Source organism: Arvicola amphibius, chromosome 7 (genome assembly GCF_903992535.2).
Source record: "Arvicola amphibius chromosome 7, mArvAmp1.2, whole genome shotgun sequence".
Classification (NCBI taxonomy): Eukaryota; Metazoa; Chordata; class Mammalia; order Rodentia; family Cricetidae; genus Arvicola; species Arvicola amphibius.
The window spans coordinates 56,135,532-56,163,471 of record NC_052053.1 but is presented as its reverse complement, the minus strand read 5'-3'; the positions used below and the strand labels follow the sequence as shown (position 1 = coordinate 56,163,471).

Sequence of the window (27,940 nt, the reverse complement as noted above, 5' to 3'; positions counted from 1 at the left end):
ATGGCTACATAGTGAGATCCTGTCAAAAAGAAAAAAAATCTCCAAATGTGATTCATAGGTGGGAACATGACCCAAATGGGATCTGCAACAAATCACAGACCTGGCTCTTAAGATATTAAGTAAGCAAAGTCTTAGTTTTCCACAAGATGTTGCCTAAAGAGAAATATAGGTAGTTTTTAAAAAGCAATTTTTTTCTCTTAATGTTGCTTCCTAACAACGAGTAGCTAAACAACTCAGATACCTATTACAATCAGTTCAGAGACAATGGTCCAAAACACCATAAGACATTCATTTTTAGGTGGTTAAGGTGGTAGGATGTAAATTGGGATTTCTTCATAGTTAACTTTATCATAGAACAAGGACTCAATAAAGATGACAGAAAAAGAGAGGCAAATCTCTGTAAACACAAGTTGAAGGACTAGATCTGTCTGGTGAAATCCGAAGTCATTTTTACCACTGGATTTGTCAGTGTGGAGCACGAATAAACTCCCTTTTACACTCAAAATAGATTTATTCTGAGTTCTGCTACTTCTAATGAAAAGAATCCTGAACAAAGCAATGATTTAAAGTCATCAGCATGATCAATAACCTAATACAAACAACTCCTCAGACCATGCCAGAGCACTTAGGGTATAAGCTAAGGGCATTTCTATGAATAAAAGACTTGAGTTTAAATTCAAGGATTCAGAAATCCACTTAAGCTACTTTTACTTGCTTACTATTCTCCAGCTAGGCCTCAGTGATAACAGTTGCTGAATAGCAGAGTTCTGCTTAGATATAATTCCTGCCTAACACATGTAATTTACAGTAACTGTTAAAATAACAGTTCACATTTATAAAGAACTTTCCATGTCCCATGCAATGAGTGCACCCATTAAACCCCTTCAGATGCACAGAGCAAGTACTATTTGTAGCCCTTTTTCATAGTTGAGAGGACATGGGCTCTGAAATTATAGGAAATTTGCTCTTAAAACAAACAAACAACAACAAAAAAAATTGCAAAAGCACACATATAGCAATCTAATAAAAAATGTTTTCAACAACTTCTAACAGATCAATGAACTCCTGGTCCACCTAAAAGTCCAAAGACCTGATACTGTGAATCACAAAGACGGCAAGAAAGGCCACTGTTGTGAATAAAGCAAACACCATGAGACGCTCTTAGACATCACTTATACCTAGATGGCCCCTAAAGTGCATACTTTAGGAACAAGAAAAAAGTCTGGAATCTGCTTCCCAAAAAGTAAGAACTGTTTAAGAAAATAAAATATATGGCTCATTTTCTGTTTCTTCTGAAGAACAGCAATTTGCACTCCCTCAAAATGACCAATTTGAAGTAGCAACAACACAATAAAAAGCACCAGTTCCAAGTGCATATATACAATTAATATAGAATTCAAAATGTGATTTTGATAGAGAAAAGCAAATGGAGGTAGGCCCGAAATGTTCTATTTAAGCTAAATGGCAGATACATGTGTTTTCATGTATTTTCTTCAGAGCATATATACGTGTGTGTGTGTGTGTGTGTGTCTGTGTATTTCTACCACAGTTTTTATAAATTTCTTAAAGAATATATTCAAACTAAAATTCAAGCTCCACTCCATCATTTGGACAGATCACTTCCTAGCATTAAGCTTCTCTCATTCAACTAGAGGAGTAACAATCTGCCAGACACTCTTCTAAGGACTGAAATACAAGGTACAAACAAGATGTAACTCTGCCTCATGAAGCCCTATTTTGGATCTATATAACTGAGATAATGTTTATTTCACTGTGTGGTGGACAACCATTTTATATTATTATAAACTATTTAGCTCAAGTTTAGCTTAAAGTAATAATCATTACTGTAACCATCTTAAAACCAAAAAGGGACGAAGCACAGTGAAGTGCTCAAAGCTCCACCTGACCTTATAGAGCAAGTTTAAAAACTACAGTGATAAGTAGCTGTAGTGGCACATGAACACTATAACCTCAGCATTTTTTAGGAATTGCTCAAAAAAAAAACAAATAACAACAAAACAGTCCAATGAGAGAGGTTCTAGGCCTGTATCTCAATCAAGACTTTGGTGTAGATTTTTTTATCCTTTATTTGTTTGTTCCTGGGAATGGCAAGGGCCTGTGGTCCAGAAGTTGACCTTGGATGTTATTCCTCCTAAACTGTCCAGGATTTTTTTTGTTTGTTTGTTTTGAAAACAGGGTTTCTCACTAGGATTGATTAGACTAGGCTGGCTGGTGAGCAGGCCCTAGGGTTCCACCTCCCTCCACCTCCCCAGCACTGGGACTACAAAAATAAAAATGAATGAATGAATGAATGAATGAATGAATGAATGAATCGCTCAGGGTTTTGTTTTGTTTTCTCACATGAGTGCTAAAAATGGAACTCATATCACCATACTTGAGCAGAAAGCACTTTATCAGCTGAGCCATCTCCCCAGCTCCAAACAAGACTTTCTAACTACCATGTTAAGTACTTAATTGGAAAAAAGCAGAATAAATGAGTGAATGATAATTTGTTCCTATGTGACTAAGAATAAAAGTCCACACCATAATACTCCATAGAGTAGATTCATTTTCACTGGAAAACTCAAGAAAAGAGAAAGAAAAGGGGGAGAGACTAGTTGTCTGGTGCCAACTTGTCAAGTAAGGCTTCTTTGTACACTGTGAATAAAGCTCACTCTCTGCTGATTTTTCTCTTCCCCACATTAACATCACCTGACTTCGCTAACCACTGCATGGACATGTGCTATTAGATAGCAACTATATGGAAGCTGTGATACAGATGAAGTTAAAAGCATGGTCTACACCTGGGAAGCTGCCCAGGCTGTGAAAACTCATATTAATTTCCTTAAACCTAAAATCAGTTTAGAGAATTTTTTAAGATTAATTTTTTAAGTTAGTAGCTATGGATACAGCTCAGTTGGTAAAGTGTATACCATACAAGCATAAAAAATTCCATTTGGATCTCAACAACCACAGAAAAGCTGAGTACAAAAGTATGTGTTTATAGCCCCGGCACTTGTGCAGACAGAGAAAGGACACTCCCTGAAGTTCTCTGGCCCACCAGTCTAGTCAATTGATCAGCTCCAGGTTCAGTGGGAGACCTTGTGTTAAAAAATAAATTAAACAACAATGATCTGATCTCTAGCCCCCATACACACATACACACACGTGTACACACACACAGAGAAAACTATATTAAGGAGAATGACTGGAAAATAACAAGGACTTAAAAGACAGCTATCTTTACATTTTCTGGATACACTAACTTTGTCATTAATGTAAGAATATGTTAGTAATTTTAGGTGATCTCCCTCAAGAATATTTTAATCTAAAATAAAACTTGGTTCTGAAAAGACCTCTTACATGCTAGGTATTATGGATGCATGCTTATAAACCCAGCACTCCAAGATTGACACAAATTCAAGTCCAGTTTAATCCTCATAGTGAATTCCTGGGTAAAACTACACAGCAAAACCCTCTTAGGGAAGGAAAACAAGCCAGGAGGTGGTGGCACATGCCTTTAATCCCAGCACTCGGGAGGCAAAGGCAGGTGGAGTGAGTTTGAATCTACAGAGTTAACTCAAGGACAGCCAAGACTACACACAAAGAAACCCCATCTCGAAAAACAAAACAATAAACAAAAACAAAACCCACCACGAAAAAGTTTCCATGCACTCACTTCTCGGTGTCCACATACACCTGAAAGTTTAAGTCAACTTTCTTGCCTTTTGTTTGGTGATGGTGGTTTTGTTTATCTGTTGCTTGCTTGTTTTTCAAGACAGGGTTTCTCTGTGTAGCTCTGGCTGTCCTGGAACTCACTCTATAGACCAGACTTGTAGTGAGGAGCTGTGGGCCTGCTTTTTGTCCTGCCCGGCTCCCACTCAGCTAGCTTTACCCAAAATAACAACACACAAACTGTATTCTTTTAAATACTGCCTGGCCCATTATTTTCAGCCTCTTACTCACATCTTGACTAACCCATATCTAATAATCTATGTAGCACCACAATGTGGTGTCTTACCGGGAAAGATTCAGCATGTCTGAACGGCTGGCTCCATCGCATCTCTCTCCCTGAGCAGAGGCATGGCAGTCTGTCTAACTTAGGAGAGGCGTAGCATCTGACTGAGCCATCTACCTCACTTTCTTCTTCCTGTTCTGTCTACTCCGCTCACCTAAGGGCTGGCCAATCAAATGGGCCAGGCAGTTTCTTTATTAACCAATGAGAGTCCTCCATCACAGACTGGCCCCAAACAGAGAGATACACCTAACTCTACTGAGTTCTGGGATTAAAGGTGTGTGGCACCACCAGGACCGTGTGAGTTTTGTTTTATTTTGTTTAAATCTTCATTCGTTTTAATTATGTAACACACCAGGGTATGTGGGTCAGATCCCCTGACATTGAAACTATAGATAGTTATGAGCTACCTGATAGGCGAGCTAGGAACCAAACTTGAGTCCTCTGGAAGAGCAGCAAATGATCTTAAATGCTTGTGCTGGCGAGTTTTAAGTCAACTTGACACAAGCTAGAGTCCTTTTGGAAAAGGAAACCTCAACTGGAAAAATGCCTCCATAAGACTGGCCTGTAGGCAAGGCTATAGTGCATTTTCTTAATTAGTGATTGATATGGAAAGGACCAGCCCATATTGACACCCTTGGGCAGGTGATCCTGGTTTCTATAAGGATAGAAGCCTTAGGGAACATTCCAGTAAGTAAGCAACACTCTCCACGGCCTCTACATCAACTCCTGCCTCCAGATTCCTATCCCGTTTGAGTCCCTGCCCTGACTCCCCTAGCGATGGACTGTGAAATGGAACTGTAAACTAAAATAAACCCTTTCCTCCCCAACTTACTTTTGGTTATGGTGTTTTATCACCGCAACAGAGCCATCAACTCTAGCCTCTCAACCTTCTTTTTTAATCTCCAATAAAATGGAGCATCTGTTATTAACACAAATTTAGATGAAGCTCTGAGACCATATGAAATCACAGGCCTGGCTCTCAAAACATTAAATTGGCAAAGTCTCAGTGTTCTTCAACAATGTTGCTCAAACATTGTATGGACAAAAGTGTGAACGTTTGTTTAAGAACAACTTTTAGCAAAGAATTTTTTCTTAGGGTTGTTGCCTAACACCTGGGTAAATGAACAAGTCAGCTTTCCAAAGCATTGTGACTAACACTGCTTTCACAAAATCCCAACAGTTTCTCAATTTCATCTTTAAAAACTGGCCACTGGGTTACTGCATTACAAATGCTGCAGGAGGAGTGCAGGCAGAAGGAAGCTAATCTGGTGGGTGGCCCAGAAAAACCTGATGCTGCCACTCTTCCAACACTAAGCATCTGCCCAGGCACAGTGCCCACAGCAGGCTCAGAAAGGCCAGCTGTAACAAGACACTTGTGTTGGAAATGCACTTCTGAGTTTCTGCATACCCAGTGCCATCTGATCATGGGACTTCATAGGCTGATTTCTCTTGCAAGAGAAAACTTCTGAGATCACTAGTCACATGGACTGAATTCAGTGTTGGGTGTTTCTGCAGTGTAGGATGCCTATTTTGGGAGCTTTATGGAAGGGTAAGTTCTTCCAGCAAATTGACCAATTAGAAAACATTAAAAGTATAATAACAAAACAAAACATGCCAAAAATCTACTGACAACTAGCCAATTTTCTGGATTTTGTTAGTTTGTTTAGAGGTTTTTGTTTTTGTTTTATTTTGTTTTTAAGACAAGATCTCGTGAAACCCAGGCTGGTGTTACTACAACTTGTACCCTTCATCCTCCTGCATAATAGATGCCAGTTACTCAAGCTCTTGGAATTATCAGCATGCATTATTATGACTGGATTTCAGTTTCTGTCTTAAAAGGTAAAAATCTGATACCTAAATGGCAAGCATCAAAAGAGTCAATGAAAGTAAACAAAACATTTGGTACAATAATTTATAACAAATAAGGTGGTTTCACAAAATTATATTAATATTTTTAATAAAAACATGATTGCTGGGCATTGGTGGTACATGCCTTTAATCCCAGCACTTGGGAGGCAGAGGCAGGTGGATCTCGAGGCCAGTCTGGTCAACAGGCTCCAAAGCTACAGAGAAACCCTGTCTCAAATAACAAGAAATGAAAAACAAACAAACAAAAGTCTTAACTGAGGGAGCAAGAAAAATACAGATAGCAGAAGTTTGGAAAAAGGGTGATATATTTTATCTACACACACACACACACAAAGATGAGGAAGAAATAAGTAAATCAAAATATTAAATGACAGTTATTAGTTATTCTACTCTTCATTATAACCTTTCAAAATTTAAAATCTCTCATACATGTTCAAGAGCTAATCCTCTAAGCAAGGTTGCTAACATTTTAAAGATGAATAGACAAAACACACACACCAGAATAATTTGCCAATAAATATTAAGTGCCTTGCGAAAAATTTTATTATATACATTTTTAACTTACAAGAATCTATCAGAATGGAAGCAAAAATTGTAAGAATAGAACTCTCACAGACATTTATAAAACAAAATGTACATTAAACCCTTCAATTAAAGACCCATAAAATAGTCTCAGTGCTTTCTAACCCACCTTCTCACAGCAGGAATTTAATCCCTCCAGAGGGGTGCAAACAAACTTCAAAGAGAAGATTAGGCCCAGACACTAGCACTGTGCAATGTAAGGTTTACATCTAAATTTGCCCGAAACACAGAGATGCAGATCTGAGAAACAAGGGTAGATTCTTTACAATCATCTAAAACAGCCAAATTAATGCCTAAAACAGTAAAAGGATAAAAGGAAAATATACCAAGTACTATTTAGCAAAAAGTTGTAGAAAAAGAAAAAGGTGCCTGAAGCCAAATATTCAGCTATAGTTCACTCACTAGAAACAGCAAAAGGAAATCTGACTAAATATCAAAGAGCACATGTCCTTTTTCCAGCTTAAGCTTAGTGCAGTCTAAGAGGGTATTCCTCAGTGTTAAGGTTCTTGACGTAGTTTCTTTATAGTACTGACAAATCGCATGCTCTTTCTATTCTCAGAGCACAGCACATTAAGAGACAATTAAAGGTCTTCACTTATGTGCACACATTAAGATAAATCAATAAGGCTGGACAATGGTGGTGCACACCTTTAATCCCAGATCTCAGGAGGCAGAGGCAGGTGGATCTCTGTGAGTTCAAGGCCAGCCTGGTCTACAGAGCAGTAGAACGGCCAGAGATATACACAGAGAAACCCTGCCAGAAGAAGAAGAAGGAAGAAGGAGAAGGAGGAGGAAGAGGAGGAGGAGGACGACGACGACGACGAAAATGTCAATGGGAAAAAGACATATCTCTAAAGATAAGGGTATTTTGCTCCAGCCACTCTCATCTTCCTATTATTAGCTGATTTTTAAGGAGGTTTCGAAAGGCCTCATTACTTTATAAACTGAACAGGTAAAGTGTAGCTTATTAACTCAGCTTATAAATCCCAATGTACAAACCATGGGTGAGAAATCAACTTAGAATTTAACTTTTCCAAATATTAACTATTTTTTAAAAAAATAGTCTTCGTATATAACTTAAAGGTAAAAGTCAAAATCAAAATTTCTTAAATAAAGTATCTGTATGGATAAGAGACAAATATTGATTTTATACTATATTTAAACCAAGAAGTTTGAATCAAATATTCTACAGAGGGAAAGACAAATCATAAAATCGAAGACATCTGCAACACATAAAACCAGATAGTGTCCATAATGCATACTTTATGAACAAACAATGAATGGTTACTTAAAAATGAGCAAGATGCTGGCCCACCAGCCTTGCCAAAATGGCATACTCCAGGGTCAGTGAAAGACACAGCAAAACATTCAATGTCCTCCTGTGGCTTCCTCACATAGGTGAGTGCAGGGGTACATGCATCCACACATTCACATAAAAATAAAAATATTTTAAATGAGCAAAAGAATTAAATAGACACCATACATATATGCATGTATATATATGCACAAATAAATATTTATTTGTGCATGCATGTATATGTACGTGTATATACATGTGTATGTATATATACATGTATGTGTATATGTGTGTGTATATATATATATTTGTTAGAAGATATTCAAGACCCCACACCAATAAGGTGTTCAATCTAACTGGTCATAAGAAAAAGCAAATAAAAACAACCATTGGGTGAAGGCGTAAGTCACAAACAATCCCACACCAGTTTGGAATTATAATTAATAGAATGATTATTTATTTAAGGGGGAAAAACTTACAGATCACTGTCCCAGACAACAGCCCTCTACGCAATCAGGAAGGGAGCCTAGTCGCTGGAAGCAGAGCCGGAAGCCAGAGAGGAAGCCAGAGAGCAAGCAAAGGGCAGTGGCTGCTTTTTTAAAAGAGAGACCGCGCCCCCAATGGGCTGGTATCTCAGCGGCTATTGGCTATTGGCTCCTGCAACACCTCCCCCTTTTGTTTAAGTAAGAGTTCTAAACCTACTACAAAATTATATACAATAAGTACAAATACCCTATTTTAACTAGCTTAAGTCTTGTATAATAAATAACTTGGCCAAGTCATGAGAGAAAAGTAACTACATTTATATAGTCTTCAACCCCATCGAAGATCTGAGAAGGGAAATAATGTTACCTGAGTAATTAGGAAGTGCAATCAAACAACTTTCAAAACATGTAACAAATCACAGAGACAACTAGCTAGCTACCTGGGCAATCACCCAAAGTCACGTTTGCAGCATTGAAGCAACCAACTTTGGCTAAGGTCTAATGTAATTGACATACCATTTTTTAAGGGCAAGAAACTTTTTAAAACTATTTTACCCTGTCTTGGCAGGATATGACAGTCCTGTTTTATCCATTTACGGATAATCTGTATCTCTGTCAGTGGTTGAGGTATTGGCATTTCTTTGCCCAAACGCCAGTTCTGCCAAGAAGAAAGGCTCCAGGTGGAGTGTGTCTTTGGTGCTCAAATTCTCTCGGGAATAGATCGGTGTTGCCAGGAACAATTGTGTCTCACTACCACGAAACTCTTGAGTTAGATTAAAGGCCATTTTCTACAGCTCTTCGAAGAGGTTGAAGATTATCTATATATACTGAATATAATCTCTATGTATCTAAAGAACCTGATTAGTCTAATTATAAATGACAAACTTAGATGACTATTGATCTATATAATTCTCAATACCTATCTAACTTAAAGACTAAGACAATAAACAACTGTGCAATAAATGAGGGCAATATGACCTCCAAATATAAACAATGTACAAATATACATTGCAATATGGTAAATATATATCAATACATAAACAATATATAAGTATCTTAATCAGAGGTAGAAATGTACACTGCAATATGGTAAATATACATATATCAATACAATATATATATATATATATATCAATACATAAAAAATGTTTTAAACAGAGGTAGAAACATGTATGCATACAATAGTCAATATAATTTAACTTTGTATCAATATACAAGAATCGACACCAATATATTTGTCTAAAAACAATAACTCACAAGTATCAATCTATTATCCCATCATCCAATTATCCCTCTTTTTTTTTTTTTCAAAAAGATCCCTGAGCTTATAAAATTCCTCCCCAACCCTCAACCGTATACTAATTATAATCAACCCCTAAATGATTTCCCTAAACCCAAGGACAAACTTTAGTTGGGAGAGGGGACATCGTCCTCTAGAAATGAAAACTATGCCAAGTACTGACAAAGCTATATAGCAGTGGGATCACCAAATACTTTAGGTGAGAATGCAGAGCAACACAACTTGTTTCCACAAAGTCTAGTATGACATAGGAATTAGATACATTATACAACCAATGGCAACATACATCTACACCCACTAGGATCCATGTCTGAGAAAAATCACAGCAATACCTGCAATAGCCAAAAACTAGCACATGACTTCAACACTGCAACTTTCCTGTCAGTAACAGAACAGACAGGGCTGGGTCTAAGAGCTCAATAGTGAAATGCTTGCCTGGCCCTAGATTTGATCCCCAGCACCAGTAATAACAGTCACAACAGCAAAGCTGTAGTCCAATTCTATGAATACAACAGTGATGAAAATAAGTGACTGCAGTGGCATACAACATGAAGGGCTTTGATAAACACAACAGAGCAAAAACATATCAAAACTACATAAAGATTAATTCTCTTTCTATGAAATTGAGAAATAGCCACAATTAATTTTTTTCTCAGGTAGAAGTACACATGTAATAAAACATGAACACAAACAAAGGAATGACTATCATAAAAGGATAACGAATAACGGTCATCTCTAAACAAACGGAAGGAGGGGGTTCTGGGTATGACTAAGGCTGTCTCTAACATTTCCAGGCCTAGCAAAGGTTTACAAAGGAGATCTACAGGCCATAAATCTTAAAAATTTAAATCTTAAAGTCAGATAGCTGGGTGTGGTAGTACATGTCTGTAATCCTAGTACTTGGGAGGTAGAGGCAAATGGATCTCTGTGAGTTCGAGGAGGCCAGTCTGCTCTACAAGAACTAGTTCCAGGACAGGCACCAAAGCTACACAGAGCAAAACCAAAAAACCAAAAAAGTTGTAAATCAAGCTTAAAGGTATTAGATATATTTTACCTCCTACCGTGATAAATAAACCTTTAAAACTAACTGGAAACTCTGTGGTGATAATTTGGTTTCTGCTCCAACAAATAAAGCTTGCCTGGCCAGGTGGTGGCACACACCTTTAATCCCAGCACTTGGGAGACAGAGGCAAGCGGATCTCTGTGAGTTCAAGGCCAGCCTGCTCTACAAGAGCTAGTTCCAGGACAGGCTCCAAAGCTACAGAGAAACCCTGTCTTGAGAAACCAAACAAACAAACATTTAAAGCTTGCCTGAAGATCAGAGAGCATAAATAGCCACTGGTTAATGATAAAGGTCTGGAAGTCTTAGGCAGACAGGAAGTAATATGGCTGGGCAGAGGAATATAAGGCAGGATGGGACAGGAGCTCGGCCCTTTTTTGGCCTGAGGAGTTAGCAAGGTAAAAGTTGGCTGTAGCTTGCTCTTTTGTCTCTCTGATCTTTCAGCATTTACCACCCCCACCCTGATATCTGGCTCTAGGTTTTTATTATTAAGACCAATTAGAATTCATGCTACAAAAGTCAAACTCACTGTGGATATTTTGGAATGCTTAGAGTTTGAAGAAGAAAAACAGCGGTAGAGTGAACACTTGACTGCCCACTGTTCCTTCCACATCCCACAAAGCAAGAGATCTTTCAAACAAACTTTAAGTTACCCCTCATACAAGCATGAGCCTACCCCACTATTCCAAGTCCAGCTATACCTGTTAACTGTACCACACACCACTCCCCATGTAGGAGTACCTTAAGGCCTTGGGGTGAACACACTAGCAGTACAGTCCACACTCACGAAGACAAAGCCTACAAACTGACTCATATAGGCCCTGGAAACAAGCCCCAGGCCATTTGGGTAAACAATTCTAAGATCTTGGGTTCTCCCAAAACATTCTAAGATGAAAGAGTTCAAGTATCGAGTGTCATGCTTTACAGGTCCAGCAACTTTGTACCCAAAAAAATTGGCATTATAAAAGGAGGACCAACGTGGAGCTTCCAAGGCATAGCATAGGATGAGGCCAGAGATCTTTGTTGCCAGGACTACAATTGGCATAAAACCACACAACATTTTTAACCTGAATATGGCCACCTGTGTTATATTATTTGTTAGCCCACACTTGTAAGTTTTATGCATTTTTATACAAATAATGGGATAGCTATCATACACTTGCTGATAAGATACACTGAGGGCACAAATCACACACATACAACCTGGGTATAACCATGAAGATACAGTCAAACAGGTAAAAATCCAGAAATGAAAGAAAATACCTACATTTTTTTAACATATGTCATTAGAAGGGAAGGATATAGCTACAAAACTATAAATGTCTATAAACTATAGACATTCCAACCTCATCTAAGATCCCACTGTTCAGGATACTTATGAAATCATACTAAAAGATAAAGAGAGAGGAGGAGTTTCCTTTAACTAGTCTCCAAACTTTTATAAACAGTTTTGCTAAATTTGGTTTATTTCAAGCAGTTTAATGGCAAAAAATTCTCTTTCAATTAATTTGAATCCTATAGTCTAATTCCAAGCCTTGCCCATTAGCAAAGCCTAAATAACTGATTTTCAGGCATCTATGATATGCAAACAAATATCCAATGATAAAAATAAGTCTGCCAAGGCAGTGGATTCCAATCAAAGTATTCACTATACTTTTATTCTCTCCTCTTCCTAGGATGATATGGACATGAAAAATGAGGAAAAGCACTTATAAGAACTTAAAGACATCACATTATTTATCTATTTTTCTTCTGTGTACAGCTATTCCATACAATAAAGAAACATCATTATCATAATTAGGTAAGTGAGTACCTGAAAGAGTGCCACCTGTCCTAGGATAGGCCACTTCCACATACACTTCAAATGTAGTCTCTGGGTTCTGCCTACAAAAGAAACAAATCATGGTTACTGACAAGGACTGAGGCAGAATTATGCAAAAGACATGGGATGTGGTGTAAAGTAGATCTCAATTAAAGTCAGTAGCTCCACAACTAACTAGCTGTACAAGTCTGGGAAGGCTATTTAAGGCCTGGGCCATGACCTTCATAGCATACAAGATAAAAACAGCAATCCCCAATACACAAAGTGATCTGGACACAATGTCTGGACATGGTAAGTTAACCATGACTATGACTTGACATGTGTCATGTTTCTGATCTTCACAATTATATCTCCAAAGCTGCAGGCAGGATTTTTGAGAAAATTTCAGCTCAAAGCACCAACAGTATAAAGTAGCACACTCTGCTCCACTGCTAGATAAAACACACATATAACAAAAATGACTCTCTGCTTACAGCTTTTGAATAGCAGACAAGAGAAACAATCACCTCACTAGAATATTGTGAACATGGGATGCTAATCTAAATGTAAAACAGTGTTTGCTGCACTGCCAATAACATATGTATGAATGTTCACTATTATATCCCTTTACCTTTTTAATGTCATAAGCATTCATAATAAATTCATGAAAGATCACAGTACTAACAGAATGTTTATAGTTGTTACTTCTGAGTTATAAAAATGTGGTTATATTATTTTCTCTACTATAATGAAAAGGTAAATACTTCAAGACTGGATAAAAATTATTTAGCAAGCTGGGCACAACAGTATACGCCTTTAATCCCAGCACTTGAAAGGCAGAGAGGCAGGCGGAGCTCTGTGAGTTTTGAGGCCAACCTAATCTACAGACAAAGTTCCAGGTCAACCAGGGTTACAAAGACCCTGCATCCAAAAAGAAAAAAAAAAACATTTAGCAAATAATACTATACTTTCAAATATCTAACTAAATTACATTTTAAACCTGACAAGGTTTAAATAAGTTACTTACTGGGTTGTTTAATAGTATCTAAGGGCCTAAATTTAAATCAAAGAAATACTCTGAATGTTCCCAGGAAAATCTACATCTCTAAATGTCATTTATGTCATATGATCCTTACTGTGGCACTGTAAGGGGTGTGTGGGAGTACTACTCTCACTAAGCAAGTGAAGGACCTGAGGAAAGATAGTCTGAAGAACTTGTCTGCTTCCCTTGGGTGACTGGAAACACAGACACCTCCAGAATTCCTGCCATCCTTTCTCCAATTCCACATTTTACTGCCTAGATGATGACCTTTGATCCTCACACTTACACATCATCAGTCCGCTTTATTTTGCAATTGTAAATGACAATAACTTTTTTCTTAGTAACACATAAAATAACATTCATCTTATAAATGCCAGCATCGTAAGAGTCAGGAAAATAAGGTAATGCTTGCTCTAATTCCTTTGCAGCAGAGAGATGTTTTATAATTTGTGAAAGATCAATTTTTTGCCGTAAAGAAACTCAGGCTTTAGCTTTAAATACGTGCCTTAAGTACAGAAAGAGCTGACTGTTCTAAAATTCAAGGTATTTAAATATACTTAGTTAAATATAGTTACTAAAAGATAAGAAACTAAATCAGACAGAGCATCTTACTTTTTTAAAAAGTAAACAGGTTTTAAGGGCTCAAAATTAAAAAAATAAAAATGCTTGCATTCTTTTTCCCACCAAGAGGGCAGAAGGGCAGAACATTACCTTCAAAGTAGGCTCCAAATGTATAGGAAATATTATGTGGAAATATCCCTTCCAGTTGAAGACTTCAATGTAGATCATTTGACAAAAGGAGCATTTCTATTTCACAAATAATAGATAGTATAATGTGAAAAGCATTAGGAAAATTTCCTCCAAAAACTTAAAAACATCCTTCTTCTGCAAATGACTAACAACATCTCAGAATGTTGTTTCTATGGATTAAAACAAGTTTCAAAATGTGTTCTACACAAAGCTGGGAGTTGTGTCACACACCTTTAATCAGGTGGATACCTGTGAGGTCGAGTTCAGCTTGGTCCATATAGTAAGTTCCAGGGCAGCCTACACAGAGAATTACAGTTCCGGGGCTATGTAGAGAAACCCTGTCTCAAAAAATAAAGTAAAATGTGTTCTACACAACCCTAGGTCCCTGTGGAGGCTCTTCGGAGCGGCCACACATATTTTTTACTAAATTTCTACTTCTTCAGCATTTTTGACATGTTCTTAAAATTTAAATGATGAAATGAGCATGTATTATATTCAAGCTCTAGAACAGTCACACAGTCGTGCCTTAACCTGAGTCACAGGGCACTTGTGAAGGCCTATTCTAAGGAAAAAGATGTCCTAACAGGTTATTCTTGTTGCTTCTGGTCCTTTCTTCCTGCAACCTACTTCAAGCAGGCATCATGAAACTACCACATCATCACAGCACTTGCCATGTCACTACAGACCTCCAAATGCACAATTCTCAGTGCTTGACTTGTCCTCATAGCAGCTTTTGAACAGCTGCTTGATTTGCCCTGTCCCCTTCAAATACATTCTTTCTTTCCCTTCTAGAAGTTTGCTCTACTGGTTCTCTGCCTTTCTTACTGGTGCTTCTTCGCCAAACTCTCCTGCTCCTGAACTGGTCAAGACTCTGCTGTCTATACTCATCACCCAAATGATCTCATTCAGTCTTGAGGCTTTAATTACTGAGCAAATGCTGGCAAGCCCCTACATCCTACCTTCAACCTGACTTCTTCCTGATGCCAGATTTTTAAGCCCACTCAACATTTATGCTTAGACATCTCAAGCACATTTTAAATTAACATATGTTTTTATTTCCCAAACTTGCATGTCCTGAACTCTAACAGTTTTCAAACCAACAAAACTTACTGTTCCTGATCTCTTTATTTGTCACTACCAACCAGTCAGCAAGCTCTGTTGATTCTACTATCAGAATGTATCCAGAGGGGTTGGAAATTTAAATTTAACTTAAGTATTTTGCTCCCAGCACACACAAAATTAAATAAAATTAAATAAAAATCAAGAGTCGTGCACTTCTTAGTACCTTCAGTTAACGTATAACTCTTCTGACAGTCTCCCTTCTTCACTCTCTCCTCCAGGTAATGAGACCTCAATTTTGCATGCATGAATCCATTCATTGTAAAGTTCAGACTATGAAAGCTCTCCATTAAAAACTTCTCCAAAGCATCCAGCATACTCAAAGTCAAACTTCAAGTTCTACTGCTAGACAGGAGAAGAACAATACAGATGTATCTAATGCCAATGAACTGAGCACTTTAAAATGAAAATTTTTGTTATATGTATCATGCCATAATTTTAAAAATTGGAGTTTAAAAGGGGGGGACAGAAGCCTACATGACCCGGTCTCTACCTACCTGTCCAATTTCACTTCAGATCTCTCTCCAGGCTCAACAGACCTAGGTACACTCACCTTCTTTCTGCCACTCAGACACATGAGCCCACTTACCTCCGTGTTAGAACACTTTACATAGAACTTCACATAGTAGTTCTTCTTGTCACCCAAAACTCTGCTTGTACCTGGCCTCAGAAAGACCAACTCCATCACACTCTCCAGCACCTAATTTAATTCTCCACATTATACAGTCCCAACACTGGATATGGTTAGCATTCAGCTTCCACACATAAACTGTTGAAGAATAGGAATTTTTTGTCTCTCATGTCAGGTAGATAATAATAGTAAAGGGCAAAGGAAATGGAGCCTAGTCTTCTAGGAGTCTGAAAGAGTATAGTAAGTGAGAGGTATGATCATCCTGTTCCACGTGTTTCAACCCCTAATATGGATTACAATTAATTAAGAACTAATTAAAAGATTTCTATCTCTGCCAGAGTCTCTGAGGTAGAACTGCAGATTTGTCTTCCTAACAAATAACCAGCTCACAGTGGTTCTACTTGACTTGAAACCATATTTTGGAACCACTGATCTAGTTAAATGGAATTGTCCCAATAATTTAGTCTATACAACAAAATGTACATAAAATTAACAGTGTATATCACCTTTCAGAAGTATTTTTATAATGAAAGACATGTTTCAAAGAAAAAGGTCATTTGTAGAAACAAGTATTCCTACCTCTTGTTGTCTCTCACTATCTGACTCACTCTAATAAGTAATAAGCCCCGAAGATTCTTATTCAGTTCAAACAGCAGAGTTCAACTGCATGGAGCCAAAGATATTCTCTCTCTCTCTCTCTCTCTCTCTCTCTCTCTCTCTCTCTCTCTCTCTCTCTCTCTCTCTCTCTCTCTCTCTCTCTCTCTCTCTCTCTCCCACCCTTCCTGTCCCTTCCTCCTTCCTCTCTCTCCTGCTCTCAGAAACAAAAAAAGAGGACGACGACAAAGCAGCAGCAGCAGCAGAAGAAGAAGAAGCAGAAGCAGCAGCAGCAGAAGCAGAAGCAGCAGCAGCAGAAGCAGAAGCAGCAGCAGCAGCAGAAGCAGAAGAAGCAGAAGAAGCAGAAGCAGCAGAAGCAGAAGAAGCAGAAGAAGCAGAAGAAGAAGCAGAAGCAGCAGCAGCATCAGAAGCAGCAGCAGCAGCAGCAGCAGCAGCAGCAGCAGCAGCAGCAGCAGCAGCAGAAGAAGAAGAAGAAGAAGAAGAAGAAGAAGAAGAAGAAGAAGAAGAAGAAGAAGAAGAAGAAGAAGAAGCAGAAGCAGCAGAAGAAGCAGAAGCAGCAGAAGCAGCAGCAGCAGCAGAAGAAGAAGCAGAAGCAGCAGCAGCAGCAGCAGCAGCAGCAGCAGCAGAAGCAGAAGCAGAAGCAGAAGCAGAAGAAGAAGAAGAAGAAGAAGAAGAAGAAGAAGAAGAAGGAAGAAGAAGAAAGAAAGAAAAAGAAGAAAGAAGAAGAAGAAAAGCAGAAGCTGACTAAAATGCTAAGAACAAAGTGGTCTATAATTATAGCCCTAGTCATGCTTACCCATGATGGTTTACATGTTGCCTTATGGAAGAAGTGGTGACTAATGTTGTGACAAGTTATATAATATAACAAATATACATAAGTTATTTTAAGGGCCAGTAAAGCCAGTGCAGATGGAGGCATTTTTTATTTCTCTGCAAATCAGAAAATAAATTAGAAAGAGCCTCCTCTAAATGCAAATTGCCAAGCATTTCTTTCTTAATATTCTCATTAAGCCTGTAAACAATGAAGGCCGTAGCAACTTGCACAGGATCTCTGAGAGCACCTTGAGACCGCTAATTCCTCCAACACTCTTCAAGACACTTAGTATTTTTAACTACTTGGCTAAAGAAGCTGAAAATCCTATTTCTGTCCTATTAACACTCACTGCTAATTTAGAACACATAATAATGCTAAGAATACCATGTTCAGAGCCAATTTTCCAATATGGACCCAAGTTTTCCCAGCGCCCTTTGTGATACATCTTAGCATATTACCATGGAAATGTCCTGGTTCTGCCACGATGCCCCATTATTAATTGCCTTTTACTCATATACATACTCATCTGGAACTCTGCCTACCTGCCAAGCATATTCATTGCAACTCACTAGCATCTTCCATGGTATTGCACCATAAGATCCAGCCATTTAAAAAAAAAAAAAAAAAACAGCGTAAGTCTCTAATCAAACCATGTGCCATTTCTAGTAACAGTATCATTACTATACAACCACCATCATTTACTAATTATTTCTTGGACTCTGAGATCATAAACAGTGTTCTTGCAGAAAACCTCATGTAATTTTCAACCTAACCCTGAATTAGAAATGAGGACCACTGTGGCCCACAAATTACACTTGGCAAGGAAGCAGCAAAAGAGGGGGAAACTAGCACCAAGCACTTTCCTGTCCTAGGTTACTCAGCCGCTTTTCTATTCTGAAAGGACTTATCTTCGCAGCCTTTCAAGAAGTTTCATATATCAAAACTCAGCTCAAGCCTCCCATGCTGGCAGTTTTTGACACAGCTAGAGTCACTGGAGAGGAGAAAGCCTCAACTGAGAAAATGCCTCCATAAGATCAGGCTATAGACAAGCCTGTAGGGCATTTCTTAATTGGTGATTGATAGGGGAGGGCCCAGTCCACTGTGAGTGGGGACACCTCTGGACGGGTGGACCTGAGTTCTATAAGAAAGCAGGCTGAGCAAGTCTTCGGGAACAAGCCAGTAGGCAGCCTCCATAGCTTCTGCATTGGCTCCTGGCCCCAGGTACCTGCCCTGTTTGAGCTCCTGTCCTGACTTTCTTCAATGATGAAACCTAATATGGAAACCTAAGCCAAACAAACTCTTTCCTTTCCAAGTTGTTTTGGTCAGGGTTTTCATCACAGCAACAGAAAATTTTCTGTGAGGTTTAAGTACCCCTCCTCTGTGCTGTGCTTCCCACTCTCCAAGCTCTTTGAAGTCAACCTGGGTACAACTATGGTTATCTTTTAAGAATCCTGATGCCCATGCTATATACCTTAGACCTGTGGTTCTCAATCTTCCTAATATTGTGACCCTTTAATACAGTTTCTCATGGTGGTGAATCCCACGCCCCCCAAGCCATGAAATTATTTTCATTGCTACTTCATAACTGTAATTTTGTTACTGTTATGAAACATAATGAAATATCTGATATGCAAGATATCTGAGACTCCTGTGAAAGGCGGGCTACCCCCAAAAGGATTGTGACCCACAGGTTCAGACCCCTGCCTTAAGCCAAATAAAATCTCCAAGGAGCTGAATTCTTTTTAACTCCTCAGTTTATTCCAAAGTGCATCCAAGGCTGATTACTACTGTGTTTCAATCAAGCATCTGTCTTCCCCAACAGACTGGCAGCTCCTTGAGGGCAACAACTGTGTTTTTTTCATAACTGTGTTCTGACACCTGGCTCAATAAATATTTCCTGAATGAGTTTTCTTCCAACCTGACAAGCAGTTTGCATCCTCTCTTTCTCTGGCAAGAGGTAATTTACAGAAAACTCACTACTTTCACCAATTACTCTTTAAAGATGTTTTCCTTTGGAGTCAAGGGTATCAATAAGTCACACCTCCTGTCAACAGCCCCAGCTCTTAATCAAGGGAAAGTGACAGAACAAACTGCTAAAATGTGTCTGAAAGAAAGGAATTCTTCTCAGTTCTTGCTTCTGGAAGAATAGGGCTAAGAATGAGTCAACAGAACATTTCTATTCACTACCTCTCCAGTGAACACAGTTCTCAGTGATTCACAGGAAGAGCTTTGATCAGTGCTCAGGGCCATGTTTTCAGAAGGATTAAGTACACTCAGCTTGAAGTCACAGACAGACAAAAGTTTTGACAATATCTAGGCTACAGGATAGCTTACTGGTTAGTTCCCTACCCCCACCCCAACAAGAGCATCATGCTATTGATCACTCTGCTGGATCATCAGCTTCCAATTAAGATCTGCTTTTCTTCCATTAGAACATATTAGGAGATTAAAAAAAAGTGACACTAAATCCTAACAAAACGAGTCTGGGCTGCATAAGGTAACATGCCACAATGCTAGGTTCTTGTCCTTTTAAATGCACAACCCTGAAATACACAGTGTTTACACCTTTCATGTCACCTTAACAACTCCAAGTCAGCTTTGACACAGTTCTTCGTACAAACGGAGACGTGAAGGACTAAGGTATGAAGCTCATACCAACTGGCACTGTCTGAACATGGATAACATGGTCAACAGAAATGGTATACACCTCAGAACTTGCTAGCAAACATCACCTAATAAACATAGATCCTGTTAAGCTAAACAAACAAGCAAAAGGTAGTATTAATATTCCCAACAAGTCTCCATTTGTTTCAGTGAACTCTGAAATTAAAGTCATTTTTCCAGGCTGAAAATGCTGTATCAAAGAGTGCTTTCTACGCCATAATAAGTTAACACCTTCCTAGGAGAATGCAGTCATTGCTGAGACTTGTTAAAAGTGATTAACTTAGTTGTGCAATTTTACAAACAAGCCATTTCAAGACTTTACACTTCACTTTTCATTTCTAGTAATATTAATAGGATCACATTACTAAAGAGATGCAGATATTGCCATGGAAGAAGTTACAAAGCTTTGTCTTCCAAATATCACTAGAGACAGAGTCTTATACCACTCTCTGCTATAAGGGTGACTAGAGGTTCAGCTGCATTCCAAACAGAAACAGAAGATGGGCATCCCTCAGCAATGTGCAGAGCTCCACTGTGTACACAAATTCTCTCACAGGTCAAGCTTCCATGGAAAAATCTAAGCATGTCAACAGTAGTAACAGCATAAGCGAGGACAGTATTTCAATACCAATTTACCCTTTAAAATATTTAAAATACATTTACCCTTTAAAAATATAAAAACCAGGGCCAGTGAGACAGCTCAGCAGATAAAAGTACTTACTACACAAGCCTGGTGGCATGAGTTCAATCCACAGAACACAGGTAAAAGCAGAGGAGAGAACAGATTCCATAAAGTTGTCCTCTTACTATATTTGTGCCATGGCATGTATACACACACACACACACACACGTACGTACGTACACACGTACACATGCATACATACTATTAAATTTTAAAAAAAATTTCCCCTTCCCTAACATTTACTCTTTTTAACAATTCAATCCTAGCTATAAGGCAGGCAAAATAAAATGGACACTCATGCTGGTGACCCAGTGTGCAGAGTATCTGAGCAGGCAAGGAAAAGGTGACTGCACAAAGGAAGTCAGCACATGAGCAGGCAGCACAGCCATGCTGAGGGGTGGTTTGGCATGACAGGTATAATCCAAGAGGATAAGGAAGATATCTACTGAGGAACAGCTTGACTTGAGGAGCTGAAGCAGTTAGACCTGGGAAGTTAGAGCATGGACAGAATGAGGAGTCACCAAATAAGAGCAGCCCAACATACAGTGTCAAAGTCAAAGACAATGGGGAACATTCCAAGCATAAAGGCATCTCTGATTGAATATGAAAGTTCAAACAGGTATGAGCTCACAGGTTAGAGGACTTGCTCGTTATACTTGGTAGTCAGGGTCAAACTAGGCCAATGGTAGGAAAAGAAAATAGAGAAAAACAAAGAATGAAGGCTGAAATCCCAAGAAAACAGGGTGAAATGGGAGAGCATCCACGTAAACTGCAAAGGAAGAGTTCTGATCTGTGCCTGTGGCAAGATTGATAGCATGTGGATGCCTAACTTCTCATTGCTGAAGTTAACAGCAAATCAACATGACTCACATGGAACTGGGTTTACATTTAGAAATATGAACGTTAGCTCAAGGTTTTCAGTGTGTGTGTGTGTGTGTGCATGTACACACACGTGCATGCATGCTATTTGAAAAATAAACTGTTAATGACTTTTAACATGCATGTATTTCTTGGCTCCACCTACTGAGACAGCCTGGAAGGATCAATACCACAATAGAATGAGCACACTGTGTACCAAAACACTGGCTTCTAAATACAATCTAAAAAATAAAATCTAAAAAGGAAGGAAGGAAGGGGAAGGAAGGAAGGAAGGGGAAGGAAGGAAGGAAGGAAGGAAGGAAGGAAGGAAGGAAGGAAGGAAGGAAGGAAGGAAGGAAGGAGAAGGAAGGAAGGAAGGAAGGAAGGAAGGAAGGAAGGAAGGAAGGAAGGAAGACTGAGTGCTTTGTACTCTAAATTGGCATAAAAGCTATTACTTATTTATAAAAAAATAAATCTCTAGGGCCAGTAAGGTGGCTCAGTGGGAAGAAGCATTTAAATGTAGGCCTAACAACCTGAACCTACATTAAAAAGTTCAGTTCCACAGAACCTACATTTTAAAAAGCCAAATGCAGTTGCGCGCATCTATAATCCAACTCCCATTTTGACATGGGAGGCAAAGACAGAAGAATCGCCTGACAGAAGAATCAATTGCCTGGAAGCTCAAGTGCCAGCCAGCCTATAGTATACAGAACAAGAGAAAACCTACTTTGAAAAAAATGTCAGAAAAGTCACTCCAGGAATTGTCCTCTGACTTCAAGTGTTCCATAATGGTATATTATTTGTGTTTTAATAAATAAAGCTTGCCTTAAGATCAGAGGGCAAAGCAGCCATACTAGTTAGCCATACAGGCCAGGCATTGGTAGCACACACCTTTAATCCCAGGACTCAGGAGACAGAGGCAGATGGATCTTTGTGAGTTCAAGGCTACATAAAATCAATCCAGAAAACAGATCCAGGTGGTGGAGGCTCACACCTTTAATCCTAGTACCCCAGCACTAGGGAGATGGAGACAAGAGCAATATGGCTGGGCAGAGAGAGGAACATAAAGGTGAAAAGACAGGAACTCACTAGAATGTGAATCAGGATTAGTGGAAACAGGATCTTGCCCATTCGGTCTGAAGATTTGGTAGAGGTAAAAGGTCTCTACTGAATGGCTGCATTGCTTTTCTGATCTTCAGGTTGAACCTCAATATCTATCTCTGGGTTTTTATTATCAGTGCCACAGTCTTCCTTTCCCTTTCCCTCTTCAACCTCTCTCTCTAATAAAAAAAAAAAAAAATAAATGAAAATCTCTTCACCTGACCAATGATAGGTCTTGTAACTAAATCTACTCATTATTGTATATTTCAAAGGCTTAAACTCATTCTTTCAAATACTACTACTAAACACAATTCCGAGAATGAAAAATAATCCAAACATAAACATTATTGTGGGAAATGAGCAAACTGACTTTTAAGAACAAGGAATGGGGCTAGAGAGATAGTTCAGAGCTTAAGAGCAGTGACTGTTCTTCCAGAGGACCCATGTTTAATTCCCAGCACACACATGGCAGTTTACAACTGTCTGTAACTTCAGTTCTAGGGGAACTTACACCCTCAAACAGACATATGTACAGGAAAACCACCAATGCACATAAATAAAAATAAATTATTTTAAAAGACAGAGATTAGAGTCCAAGCAGTGTGATTCCCAGGCTCCATCCTCTTATATCTTTTAAATTAACCTGATGTCTACAACATACAATTTTATCTACAATTATACTTATTCTTCTATGCATACACCAGAAAGCATGCACTACAAATGTGTAGTTCTGAGTTTGGGCAGCTGCACACACCTATGCAATCCCTACTTTCATTGATTTTTATTTCCAAAAAAAAAAAAGTCATTTCCTGAAGGCAACTGTAAAAGGCCTTCAGAACTGCACAAAGTTTTGAGCAGCCAGACCTCCCAGAGAACTGAGCACCCAGGTCAGGAAGATTCCGGAGCTAGATAGATGGTCCAAATGTTAAAGATGCTTACTTTCTTGGAGAAAACCTCAATTCATTTCCCAGCACCCTCATCAGGCAGCTCACAACCACCTTTAACTCCAGCTCCAGGGGCATCTGACACTTATGTCCTCCTTAGGTTACCTGCACTCATGTGTACATAACTAATGCACATAAACAATAAACAACAATGAGAAGTATAAACATTTTTTTCCTACAACTCATAAACATCTTCAGTATTGTAGCAGGATACAAGATTAACTCAAAAAATCCTTTACACAGATAAATGAACTGAGAAAGAAATCAGAGAAATAGCATAAAATAACTTAGAGTAACACTAACCAAACAAGTGGAAGATTTGTATGCCAAGAACTTTGAAGAAAGAAATTGAAGAAGACACCAGAAAATGGAAAGATCTTCCATGCTCTTGAATTAACATACTAAAAATGGCAATTTTACCAAAAGCAATCTACAGATTCAATGATATGCCCAGAAAAATCCCAGCTTCACAGACCTTGAAAGAACAATACTCAACTTCATATGGAAAAGCAAAAATCCCAGAATAGCCAAAACAATTCTGTACAATAAAAGAAATTCTGAAGACATCACCACCTCTGACTTCAAACTCTAATACAGCGCTACAGTACTGAAAACAGCCTGGTATTGGCATAATAACAGACAGGAGGACGAATGGAATCAAACTGAAGAACCGGATATTAATACACACGAACACCTGATTTTTGACAAACGAGCAAAAAATATAAAATGGAAAAAAGAAAGCATATTCAACAAATGGTGCTGGCATAATGGGATATCAACATGTAGAAGAATGAAAATAGATCCATATCTATCGCCATGCCCAAAACTCAAGTCCAAAGGAATCAAAGACCTTAACATAAAACCAACACTGAACCTCATAGAAGAGAAAGTGGGAAGTACACTTGAACACATTGGCACAAGAGATCACTTCCTAAATATAACACCAGTAGCACAAAAACTAAGAGGAACAATTAATAAATGGGACCTCCTGAAACTGAGAAGCTTCTATAAAGCAAAGGACATGGTCAAGAAGACAAAAAGAAAACCTACAGAATGGGAAAAGATCTTCACTAACCCCACATCAGACAGAAGTCTGATCTCCAAAATATACAAAGAACTCAAGAAATTGGTCATCAAAAGAACAAATAATCCAATAAAAAAATGGAGTACAGACCTAAACAGAGAACTCTCAACCGATGAATCTCAAATGGCTAAAAGACACTTAAGGAAATGCTTAACATCCTTAGCCATCAAAGAAGTGCATATCAAAACAACTCTGAGATTCCATCTTATACCTGTCAGAATGGCCAAGATCAAAAAAAAAAAAAAAAAAAAAAAACTGATGACAACTTTTGCTAGAGAGGATGTGGGATAAAGGGAACACTCCTCCATTGCTGGCGGGAGTGCAAACGGTACAGCCGCTTTGGCAATTTCTCAGAAAATTAGGAAACAAGCTACCTCAAGACCCAGCAATACCACTTTTGGGTATATACCTAAAGGATGCTCAACCATACTACAAGGACATGTGCTCAACTATGGTCATAGCAGCATTATTTGTCACAGCCAGAACCTGGAAAAAACCTAAATGCCCCTCAATAGAAGAATGGATAAAGAAAACGTGGCACATTTACACAATAGAGTACTACACAATGAGAAAAAAAATAATGACATCTTGAAATTTGTGGGCAAAATGGGTGGGTCTAGTATCTAGAAAACATCATATTGAGTGAGGTAACCCAGACAAATATAATAGGTACTCACTCATAAGTGGCTTTCAGACATAAAGCAAAAAAAAAAAAAAAAGCAGCCTACAATTCACAACCCCAGAGACCCTAGACAACAAAGAGGACCCTAGGAGAGACATACATGAATCTAATCTACATGGGAAGTAGAAAAAGACAAGCTCTCCTGAGTAAATTGGGAGCATTGGGATCTTGGGAGAGGATAAAAAGGGGGAAGGAAAGGAGGGGAGTGGAGAAAAATATATAGTTCAATAAAAACAATGAAAAGAATGAATTAATAATAATAATAATAAATGAGTCTAAAAATAAATATTTTTTCCCAGTTTATTTATTTTTTATTAAAAATTGCCATCTCCTCCCCTCCTCCTCCCCCTTCCCTCCCCTCCCCTTCACCCACACCCCCACTCCCTCCCTCTTGAGGCCAAACAGCCATCAGGGTTCTCTACACTATGTTGAGTCCAAGGTCCTCCCAACTCCCCCCAGGTCCAGGAAGGTGAGCAACCGAACTGACAAGGCTCACACAGAGCCCGTCCATGTCGTAGAGACCAAGCCCATCGCCATTGTCCTTGGCTCCTCGGTCAGCCTCCACCATCAGCCACCCTCAGAGAGTCCGATTTGGTCACATGTTCCATCAGTCCCATTCCAAGTGGACTTGGTGGTCTCCCATTAGTTCTGTCCTGCCGTCTCAGTGGGTGAACGCGTCCCTCCTGGTTCTGACTTTCTTTCTCATGATCTCTCTCCATCTGCTCCTCATAAGAACTTTGGGAGCTCAGTCCGGTGCTCCAATGTGGGGCTCTGTCTCTATCTCCATCCATCGCCAGGTGAAGGTTAAGGCTCACAGTGAGCCCGTCCATGCTGTAGAGTTCACATTCATTGCCGTTGTCCTTGGTTTCTCAGTCCTCCTCCACCGTCAGCCACATTCAGAGAGCCCGGTTTGGTCCCAAAAATAAATATTTTTAAAAGAAAAATACCTAGTACCCAACAAGACAAAATATACAGTATCTGATATTCAATGAAAACTTTTAGACCATAGGAAAATACAACCCATAACAAAGGCACCATTTAGAATTATCAGACATAACTTTCAAATAGCTATTGATAACTGCATTTTACCTATTCAAACCCTTAAAATATAGAAGACTCAAAAATAGTCTAAACTGCATTTCTAGATAAAAAAACAAAACATTAAACTAAGGCTAATGGTTTCATCGTATAATTCTAGCTACTAAAGAGACATTACAAGCTCAAGGCGTACCTAGGTAAGAATTCAAGACTACTTTGAACAATTTGATGAGACCCTGTCTCAAAATAAAACAAAGTAATGAGACAGGCTGGAGAATCAGTTCAGTGGGAGAGCACTTGATTCACACAATTAAAGTCTCCAATGTCCAAAAAAAAAAAAAAAGGTGGAGGGAGCTATATAAGATGAAAAACATACTAAATAAAATTGACAACAGATTACACTCTACAGAAGAAAAAACCAGTGAACTTAAAATATAATAAGCAGTTGGGCATGGGAGTGCATGCTTGCAGTCCAGAGCTCAAGAGGCTGAGAGAGGCTGAACTATATAGAGTGAGTTGAGGCCAGCTTAGACCACCAAAGAAAAACCCTGTCTCTGCAAAACAAAAGATGAAACAACAGAACTTATCTAAATAAAATACGTATGGAAGAGGAAGCTTACAGGTATGTAAAACTGAGTCTCACGGACTATGGACCAACTGCATGCCCATGATTCTCCAAAAAGGAAGATAGAGTGAAAAAACTGTATCTGAAGGAAATAATGATTTAAAAAAATTCTAAATTTGATAAAAATTGTAACCGCACAGTCCAAAAACTCAACCTTGAGCATGAAAACTCTGAAGAAAACAAGACATATCAAACACAAATTACTCAACATTAAAAATAAGAGGTGACACGCTCGTGTGTGAAAACCAGACATCAGGCAGGCATCAGGTATAAGTGACATATGCCTGTAATCCCAGCACTAGGGATACTGAAGCAGGAGGGTCATTATGAGTTTGAAGCCAGTTTGGACTAGTGAGAACCTCTAAAACTATATGATGATAAAAACCTTCCTTTTCTTTTAGACAGAAAAGATGATGTAGGATGTCCTTCTGTATATGTGTTGCTCTTATTAATTAATGAATAAAGCTGTTTGGGCCAATGGCTTAGCAGAGTAAAGCCAGGCATGAAATTTGAACAGAGATATTTATAGAGAGAGTAGACAGAGTCAAAGAGACCATGTAGTTGCCGAAGGAGAGAGATGCCCCCTGGAACTTTACCAGGAAACCACAAGCCTCGTGGTAAAATATAAAACAATAGGAATGGGTTAATTCAAGATGTAAGAGTTAATTAATAAGAATCCTAAGCTATTGGCCAAGCAGTATTGTAATTAATACAGTTTCTGTGTGACTTTTTGGGTCATGGCAGCAGAAAACAAACGGACAGTCTCCACCTACAATTTTGTTTATCTACTTAGTATTTTTCTCCTGGAACTTGAGGTAAACTCTCCAGCAATATTTAATTTTAACAACAGGTGATGTAACATCAAAGTTCTGTGTGAAC

The 27,940-nt window shown here is 38.7% G+C and overlaps 1 protein-coding gene across 11 annotated transcripts in view; it reads right to left on the bottom strand.

Moving 5' to 3' along the window:
* The window catches only part of Dennd1a (DENN domain containing 1A), a 533,475-nt gene that overhangs the window by 478,351 nt on the left and 27,184 nt on the right, over positions 1 to 27,940 (bottom strand). For 9 of the 11 annotated variants that reach the window (XM_038335860.2, XM_038335849.2, XM_038335850.2 and 6 more), the window contains one exon: positions 12,425 to 12,495. The exons of 1 other annotated variant lie outside the window; for it this stretch is intronic. In XM_038335860.2, coding sequence (XP_038191788.1) covers positions 12,425 to 12,495 — 71 coding nt within the window. Of the gene's footprint in view, positions 1 to 12,424; positions 12,516 to 27,940 lie in introns of those variants that run through there. One more of the 11 variants, XM_042055419.1, reaches the window with a different exon arrangement.